The sequence below is a fragment of the Bombina bombina genome, chromosome 3, assembly GCF_027579735.1.
Source record: "Bombina bombina isolate aBomBom1 chromosome 3, aBomBom1.pri, whole genome shotgun sequence".
NCBI lineage: Eukaryota > Metazoa > Chordata > Amphibia > Anura > Bombinatoridae > Bombina > Bombina bombina.
Genome location: NC_069501.1, coordinates 784,052,688 through 784,062,889, shown reverse-complemented (window position 1 = coordinate 784,062,889; position 10,202 = coordinate 784,052,688). Strand labels below are relative to the sequence as shown.

Genomic DNA, 10,202 nt, shown 5'->3' with positions numbered 1-10,202 from the left:
CTTTAACAGCTTTGCTGTGGTGCTCTTTGCCTCCTCCTGCTGGCCCGAAGTGATATTCCCTCTAGTTATTGGAATGAAGTCGCAAACTAATTAGCCCCTTCACTGCCGGGAATTTCAGAAGTGTGGTGTGCAGCTGCAATTAGTGACTGTCTAATTACCAAAAACCAATGGCAAAGCCATACAGTGTCTGCTATTTCAGAACAAATGGGATCCCAGAGAATCTTTTACAATCATTTGTGTCATGATTGCACAAGTGGTATGTAAAAAATTTCAGTGAGAAACCCAAAGTTTGTGAAAAAGTTTTATTTTATATGATAGCATTTGGCGGCAACATGGTGGCATTAAATATACCAAAATGGGCCTAGATCAATACCTTGCATTGTCTTCTTAAAATATATATATATCGTTTTGATAGGTAAAAAAAAAAACAAGCATCTATTTCTGTTAAATTGAAGTGATAGCAAAAATGCTAAAAATTCTCTGGTACTTTGGGCAGATTTTTCTCTGAAATTCCTTGTCGCAAAGGGGTTAAAGTCCAGTCCTACAGGAGGAGGCAAAACACCCCACACAACAGAGCTGTAATCCCTCCCACTTCCCCATGATTTCTTCGTCAATTTCTTACAAAAGGTGGTGAGAACGTACGAGCCATTACTCCCGGGATTCAACTCCTAGCCACTAGGACGAGGCAAAGATACCCAACATCCCACAAGCTTTTAATCCCTCTCACCTCTCTGGTGTCCCTAGTCTTATCTTTGCCACTACAGTTTCTTCATGAACAGGGGTTCTCAGACCTATGTGAGACCCTTTATCTACCTGTATTTACATAGAGGGGAGTATTAGAGTACTTATACAGTGAGTGTAATTCTCCTGTGGGAGTTTATCACTAGCCTACCACATGTGTTGCAGGGACTGGTCCCAAAGTCTCATCTTTTGGATTAGTTTGTTACAGGTGTCACCTGTACCTTTGCCTCCTCCTGTTGTACTCTTTGTGATATCTTCTCATGTTGCTGTCACAGTACTGGATCAACTCTCTACTGGAAGCAGTCTTTTCTGCAGCTGAAAAGCTCTGTAGAGTGTGTGCATATGAGATACGTGCAGCCATTTCATGTACTCACATAGCCAACAATCTAATAGCAGGTATGAGTAACATCATAGCCATGGGACACATATCTCATATACAGACATATATCACCCTATCATATTAGTCTAGTGTATATGTATATATGTTTTATATGGGAGATTTTTATCTTGTTTGAAAGGTACTCTTTGTGGTTTTATTTCTTTGCACAATCACATATTTCTTTAGCGTGAATCGTTTGTTTTATTTCTAAAATCAGTGAGTACTAACTCTAGGGTTAGTGTTAGTTTTGTGTATTTTTTGGGGGGGTGGCTTTTGTTTTTTTATAGATTAGGGTTTTTATTTTTTTGGTCAGCAAAAGAGCTGAATGCCCTTTTAAGGGCAGTGCCCATCCAAATGCCCTTTTCAGGGCACTTTTTAAGTTAGGTTTTTTTAAGAATATGTTTTCTGTAGGCTAGATTACGAGTTTTGCGTTATGTGGGGTGCGGTACTAACTTGCAAGTTATTGTCACCGCTCACTTCCCTACAGCGCTGCTATTACAGGTTTACAAAAACCCGGTGTTAACAGGCAAGAAGTGAGCGTAAAGCAAAATTGAGCTCCATACCGCACTCCAATACCAGCGCTGCTGAAAGCTGCGGTGGGCTGGTTTTACGTGCTCGTGCACGATTTCCCCATAGACATCAGTGGGGAGAGCCGGCTTAAAAAAAAGTCTAACATCTGCAAAAAAGCAGCGTAAAGCTTCGTAACGCAGCCCCATTGATTCCTATGGGGAAACAAAATTTATGTTTACACCTAACACCCTAACATGAACCCCAATTCTAAACACCCCTAATATTACACTTATTAACCCCTAATCTGCCGCCTCCGACATCGCTGACACCTACATTATACTTATTAACCCCTAATCTGCCGCTCTGGACATCGCCACCACTATAATAAACATATTAAACCCTAAACCGCCTCACTCCTGCATCACAAACACTAGTTAAATATTATTAACCCCTAATCTGCCGCCTCTAACATCGCTGCCACCTACCTACATTTATTAACCCCTAATCTGCTGCCCTCAATGTCGCCGCCACTATGCTAAATTTATTAACCATTAAACCTATGTCTAACAATAACACCCCCTAACTTAAATATAATTAAAATAAATCTAAATAAAAATTACTATCATTACCTAAATAATTCCTATTTAAAACTAAATACCATCCTCAGCGAAGCCGGGAGAAGTCTTCATCCAAGCCGGCAGAAGTGGTCCTCCAGATGGGCAGAAGTCTTCATCCAGACGGCATCTTCTTTCTTCATCCATCCGGCGCGGAGCGGGTCCATCTTCAAGACATCCGGCGCGGAGCATCCTCTTCTTACGACGGCTCTTCTGGAATGAAGGTTCCTTTAAGTGACGTCATCCAAGATGGCGTCCCTTGAATTCTGATTGGCTGATTGAATTCTATCAGCCAATCGGAATTAAAGGTGAAAAAATCTTATTGGCTGATCCAATCAGCCAATAGGATGCAAGCTCAATCCTATTGGCTGATTGGATCAGCCAATAGGATTGAAGCTCAATCCTATTGGCTGATTGCATCAGCCAATAGGATTTTTTCACCTTTAATTCCGATTGGCTGATAGAATTCTATCAGCCAATTGGAATTCAAGGGACACCATCTTGGATGACTTTACTTAAAGGAACCTTCAATCTGGAAGAAGACTTCGGTTGAAGAGGATGCTCCGCGCCGGATGTCTTGAAGATGGACCCGCTCCGCGCCGGATGGATGAAGATAGAAGATGCCGTCTGGATGAAGACTTCTGCCCGTCTGGAGGGCCACTTCTGCCGGCTTGGATGAAGACTTCTCCCGGCTTCGTTGAAGACTTCTTGCTGCTTGGATGGAGACTTCTCCCGGCTTTATTTAGGATGGATGTCCGGTCTTCAAAAATGTAAGTGGATCTTCAGGGGGTTAGTGTTAGGTTTTTTTAAGGGTTTATTGGGTGGGTTTTATTTTTAGATTATGATTTAGGCAATTGAAAAAGAGCTAAATGCCCCTTTAAGAGCAATGCCCATCCAAATGCCCTTTTCAGGGCAATGGGGAGCTTAGGTTTTTTTAGTTAGGTTTTTATTTGAGGGGTTGGTTGTGTGGGTGGTGGGTTTTATTGTTGGGGGTTTGTTTGTATTTTTTTTACAGGTAAAAGAGCTGATTTCTTTGGGGCAATGCCCCGCAAAAGGCCCTTTTGAGGGCTATTGGTAGTTTAGTTTAGGCTAGGGTTTTTTTTATTTTGAAGGGGGCTTTTTTATTTTGATAGGGCTATTAGATTAGGTGTAATTAGTTTAAATATCTGATTTTATTTTGTGTAATTTAGTGGGGGTTTTTTTTGTAATTTAGTTAATTGTATTTAATTTAGGTAATTTATTTAATTGTAGTGTAAAGTTAGGTGTTAGTGTAACTCAGGTTAGGTTTTATTTTACAGGTAAATTTGTATTTATTTTAGCTAGATAGTTAGTATATAGTTAACAACTATTTACTAACTATTCTACCTAGTTAAAATAAATACAAACTTGCCTGTATAATAAAAATAAACCCTAAGCTAGCTACAATGTAACTATTAGTTATATTGTAGCTATCTTAGGGTTTATTTTATAGGTAAGTAGTTTTAAATAGGAATTATTTAGTTATTAATAGTATGTTTTATTTAGATTTATTTTAATTATATTTAAGTTAGGGGGTGTTAGGGTTAGGGTTAGACTTATTTTTAGGGGTTAATAAATTTAGTATAGTGGCGGCGACGTTGGGGGCAGCAGATTAGGGGTTACTAAATGTAGGTAGGTGGCGGCGATGTTAGGGGCGGCAGATTAGGGGTTAATAATATTTAACTAGTGTTTGTGATGCGGGAGTGCGGTGGTTTAGGGGTGGTTTAGGGGTTAATATGTTTATTATAGTGGTGGCGATGTCTGGAGCAGCAGATTAGGGGTTAATAAGTATAATGTAGGTGCCGGAGATGTCGGGGGCGGCAGATTAGGGGTGTTTAGACTCTGGGTTTATGTTAGGGTGTTAGGTGTAAACATAAATCAATGGGGCTGCGTTACGGAGCTTTTCGCTGCTTTTTTGCAGGTGTTAGACTAGGCTTACGCTGCTTCCAGGTGGATTCTTTTGGCTTGGGGATGCGCGCATAACTGATGACGGCAACGGACGCTTTACAAACGCGGTTATATTATAGATGTGTGCAACAGAACTTTACATGTAATATATTTTATACAATTCATTAGTTATTTATATATGGTACAAATTAATTATTGTAAAATGTAAGAAGGCATCTAATGCCCTCTTGCTGTGAAAAACTGTCAAATGCATTGAGATAAAAGGCGGCCTTCAATGTCTTAAAATTAGCATATGAGCCTACGTAGGTTTAGCTTTCAACTAAGAATACCAAGAAAACAAAGCAAATTTGATGATACAAGTGAATTGGAATGTTGTTTAAAATTGCATGCACTATCTGAATCATGAAAGTTTAAGTTTGATTAGACTGTCCCTTTAATGGTAAAAATATGTTTTCAAGAAGCTTAGCAACAGCATTATAAGCATATGATAAAATATTCCAAATGAATCTAGTAGTCTCAACAGACTATTAAAGCATTATAGATAAACTGTAAAGCATAGTACAGATGCATGATAGGAACTTCCTGGATTTGTAGAAAAATAAATAATAAACACTAACACATTTTTTTATTTATTTTTTTGCTATAAATCCAATGAGTGTATATTATTGTGCATCTATATATACAGTATAGCTATTTTTCTTTTTATTTATTAGTCTGTTTTTCTTTATGTCTGTGAGTGTATATAAATATTTCTATGTGAGTGTTTTTGTGTCTTTGAATGTGTGTGTCTCTCAGGAGTGTTTCTGTGTGTCTGCGTTTTTTTTAGTTTGAGTATTTCTGAGTGTATTAGTGAGTACATGCTTCTGTCTAAGGGGACAATTTATTAAGGCCCAAATGCACCTGTTTCCGCGCGAGCCTTCAGGCTCGCTGGAAACAGGAGTTAAGAAGCAGCAGTCTATTTACAGGAGTTAAGAAGCAGCAGTCTATTTACATATTTGTGTATGTGCATATCTGTGTGCATGTGATTATTTGTGTATGTGAATGTCTGTGTGCATGAGATCATTTGTGTATGTGAATGTCTGTGTGCATGTGTTCATTTGTGTATGTGAATGTCTGTGTGCATGTGATCATTTGTGTATGTGAATGTCTGTGTGCATGTGATCATTTGTGTATGTGAATGTCTGTGTGCATGTGATCATTTGTGTATGCGAATGTCTGTGTGCATGTGATCATTTGTGTATGTGAATGTCTGTGTGCATGTGATCATTTTTGTATGTGTGCATGTGATCATTTGTGTATGTGAATGTCTGTGTGCATTTGATTATTTGTGTATGTGAATGTCTGTGTGCATGTGATCATTTGTGTATGTGAATGTCTGTGTGCATGTGATCATTTGTGTATGTGAATGTCTATGTGCATGTGATCATTTGTGTATATGAATGTCTATGCGCATGTGATCATTTGTGTATGTGAATGTCTGTGTGCATGTGATCATTTTTGTATGTGAATGTCTGTGTGCATGTGATCATTTGTGTATGTGTGCATGTGATCATTTGTGTACGTGAATGTATGTGTGCATGTGATCATTTGTGTGTGTGAATGTCTGTGTGCATGTGATCATTTGTGTATGTGAATGTCTGTGTGCATGTGATCATTTGTGTATGTGAATGTATGTGTGCATGTAATCATTTGTGTATGTGAATGTCTATGTGCATGTGATTATTTGTGTATGTGAATGTCTGTGTGCATGTGATCATTTGTTTATGTGAATGTCTATGTGCAGGTGATCATTTGTGTATGTGAATGTCTGTGTGCATGTGATCATTTGTGTATGTAAATGTCTGTGTGCATGTGATCATTTGTGTATGTGAATGTCTGTGTGCATGTGATCATTTGTGTATGTGAATGTCTGTGCATGTGATCATTTGTGTATTCGAATGTCTATGTGCATGTGATCATTTGTGTATGTGAATGTCTGTGTGCATGTGATCATTTGTGTATGTGAATGTCTGTGTGCATGTGATCATTTGTGTATGTGTGCATGTGATCATTTCTGTATGTAAATGTCTGTGTGCATGTGATCATTTGTGTATGTGAATGTCTGTGCATGTGATCATTTGTGTATTCGAATGTCTATGTGCATGTGATCATTTGTGTATGTGAATGTCTGTGTGCATGTGATCATTTGTGTATGTGAATGTCTGTGTGCATGTGATCATTTGTGTATGTGAATATCTGTGTTCATGTGATCATTTGTGTATGTGAGAGTCTGCATACATGTGATTATTTGCATGTCTAACACATGGATGCCTGTGCTGTATCATCTCTATGTCTGATTGTCTGGATGCACTTGAGCGATCATCAGTATCTGACTGTCTGAACGCACCTTATCATCTACAGGTGGCCCTCGGTTTACAACGGTTCAATTTACACCATTTCAGAACAACCTTTTTTTCAGTCATGTGACTGCTATTGAAAAGCATTGAGAAGCAGTGCATTGATTAAAATAGCCAGTAGGTGGAGCTGTCCGCTTGTGTTGCAGCAAAGATATGCAAGCCAAGCAAGCTGAAATTAATCAGTTTAACCAGACCTGAGCTATCGAGCAGCTTGCAAAGGAACAAGATCTTCCTGTCTATAAATCAGTCCAGGTTGGAATGCATAGAAAGAACTGTTTGCAGAAAAATGCAAGTAAAGTCTGTGTTGTGTGATTATTTTATTAGGTTTATAATGCTGTTTAGCAAATGTTTTTGTTCATTTAACTTAGTTTAATTATATATTCTGTGTTGTGTGATTATTTTATTAGGTTTATAATGCTGTTTAGCAGTTAAAATCTTCATTTCAAAGCTTTAAAAATAATGTATTAGGTGTTACTTACGCCAATTTTGAGAGGGGCCTGGAACCTAACTCCCTCACTTCCCATTGACTTACATTATAAACTGGGTTTCAATTTACAACGGTTTTGATTTACAACCATTCCTTCTGGAACCTAACCCCAGCGTAAACTGAGGGCTACCTGTACATATTTGACTGAGTGAGACATATGAATGAGCATAATAATGATTATGCAACTACTTTAAACATCGTTTTAACAATAAACAGGGTAAGAAACACTTATAAATAACAAGGTTACAGCAACATTTTTATTCTCTTAGAAACTGCTGTTTGTTGTAAATATCAATTCAGTTAACAGCTGATTGTGGCTTACCTTGCGCAGGATCGCCCGGCCATGCAGCTATACCAGCCAGGAACTCGCAGTCGCACAACTACAGAACCTACAAATAAAGGTGCAGAGGAACATTTCCACACACAATATGACAACATGGCAAGAAGAAGCTCAGAAAAGACTGAAGCTGCTGAATGAAATGATCCAAACAACTTGTTTACCAATGATCTTTCCATACAAATACATTAAGGCCTTACACACCACATGCAAAATAGAAACCGCTCTCCATTGTGTCTGCCTTATTCTTTACTTTGATAACACAAGCAATAGTGAATTTAGATAAAGTGTGCAAAATGTTGTCTTTCTGTCCCCTTCAGTGGCAAAGAACTAATAACTTGCACTGCACCTACAGAAGACATAGTTGTACTGTTGTATTTAAAACACTGAAAAACAGTATCAGTTTTGTCCAGTTTAATGATGCTTACCCAGTGAATCTGAATATCACTATTCAAATTTGTTGGAAATATATAATGTTGTTTTAAGCTTTCGTGACTTAGATAGAGAATACAATTTTAAACAACTTTTCAATTTACTTGTATTATTTAATTTACTTCATTCTCTTGGCATCCTTTGTTGAAGAAGCCGCAGCGCACTACTGCGAGCTAGCTGAAAGCATTGGGTGAACCAATAACATGAGGCATATATGTGCAGCCACTGATCAGCAGCTCCTGAGCCTAGGTATCCTTTTCAACAAATGATTCCATGAGAACAAAACAAATTAGATAATAGAAGTAAATTGGAAAGTTGTTTAAAATCACATGCTTTATCTGAATCATGAAAAAAAAATGTGTGTTTCATGCCCCTTTAATTTTACTGTAGATATCATAGGTCACTTGTTTCTGAGGCATGTCGGAAATATCACGAGAGAGACAAAAATATAATTAGTTTTGCTTGTGCTTCACAACTGAAGCAATATGTAATATCTGATGGCACAAACTTAAACACTTTAGCAATCACAATATTGTCCCTGTCAAAGTGAATGAACTAATATGAATTGACATGCTGGTATGAGGCCCTTCAATAACAAAGCACAGCTCAAACGTATTGCACTTAAAGCTGATAGTTTTTATAGACTAGTTGTTTAATGTATTCTTATTGGTACGTTAAATATGGTATAGTCACTTCTATATGACTTATTTGTTCATTTACACTGAGTATCCAGTTCCAGAACTTATGTCCTAACACGTTAGAGGTATCTTGCTAACAGTAATAAGGAAAAACAGATTCACCTCAGGTATTTATTTAATCACAATGCAAAGTATGTCTAGTTCTAGTTGTTATTATGTACAAAATTGTTTGTTTTTTGCCACATTTTAAGCCTGTACATTAGCAAATGGATACTCAATACTAAACTCTTGTAGGTTGTCAGATATGCCACTTCCATATTTCAGGAACTGTAACAAATGTTACTATTGATTATATTTACTTCAAATGCCACTTATATTGTTGTGATGCTCTGATCCCAAGGGAACTTTGTATCTACACAATAATATCTAGGTGAATAATATAGTGTCATTTATAGTATGCACTAAGCAGGCAAGACATTAATACTACCAGGCAGCCATAGTTTGTTTGATGACAGATGTAAACGTTAGGTAAGTAAGTAACTCCTCATATACCCATAAAATAAAATTATAACATTAGGGGGGGACTGAGAATATTTTACACTTATGAACACCACATAAAATAAAAGATCACTTGCATATACAGCATGTTTATGAACATATCTCAGCTCGTTCTAAAATGACCAATCTAGTAGTATATTTCTTTCATGTAATTAGCAAGAGTCCATGAGCTAGTGACGTATGGGATATACATTCCTACCAGGAGGGGCAAAGTTTCCCAAACCTTAAAATGCCTATAAATACACCCCTCACCACACCCACAATTCAGTTTTACAAACTTTGCCTCCGATGGAGGTGGTGAAGTAAGTTTGTGCTAGATTCTACGTTGATATGCGCTCCGCAGCAAGTTGGAGCCCGGTTTTCCTCTCAGCGTGCAGTGAATGTCAGAGGGATGTGAGGAGAGTATTGCCTATTTGAATGCAGTGATCTCCTTCTAAGGGGTCTATTTCATAGGTTCTCTGTTATCGGTCGTAGAGATTCATCTCTTACCTCCCTTTTCAGATCGACGATATACTCTTATATATACCATTACCTCTGCTGATTCTCGTTTCAGTACTGGTTTGGCTATCTGCTATATGTAGATGAGTGTCCTGGGGTAAGTAAATCTTATTTTCTGTGACACTCTAAGCTATGGTTGGGCACTTTTTTAATAAAGTTCTAAATATATGTATTCAAACATTTATTTGCCTTGACTCAGAATGTTCAACTTTCCTTATTTTCAGACAGTCAGTTTCATATTTGGGATAATGCATTTTAATTTAACATATTTTACCTTAAAATTTGACTTTTTCCCTGTGGGCTGTTAGGCTCGCGGGGGCTGAAAATGCTTCATTTTATTGCGTCATTCTTGGCGCGGATTTTTTTGGCGCAAAAATTCTATTTCCGTTTCCGGCGTCATACGTGTCGCCGGAAGTTGCGTCATTCTTTGACGTTATTTTGCGCCAAAAATGTCGGCGTTCCGGATGTGGCGTCATTTTTGGCGCCAAAAGCATTTAGGCGCCAAATAATGTGGGCGTCTTTTTTGGCGCTAAAAAATATGGGCGTCATTTTTGTCTCCACATTATTTAAGTCTCATTATTTATTGCTTCTGGTTGCTAGAAGCTTGTTCACTGGCATTTTTTTCCCATTCCTGAAACTGTCATTTAAGGAATTTGATCAATTTTGCTTTATATGTTGTTTTTTTC

General features: G+C 37.8%; 1 protein-coding gene across 1 annotated transcript in view; it reads left to right on the top strand.

Moving 5' to 3' along the window:
• UPF3A (UPF3A regulator of nonsense mediated mRNA decay) overlaps positions 1-9,151 on the top strand; it is a 326,304-nt gene extending 317,153 nt beyond the window's left edge. Inside the window, exon 9 of the mRNA XM_053707673.1 lies at positions 7,385-9,151. Coding sequence (XP_053563648.1) covers positions 7,385-7,531 — 147 coding nt within the window. The 3' untranslated portion in view covers positions 7,532-9,151. The remainder of the gene's footprint in view (positions 1-7,384) is intronic.
• The last annotated feature ends 1,051 nt before the right edge of the window (positions 9,152-10,202 follow it).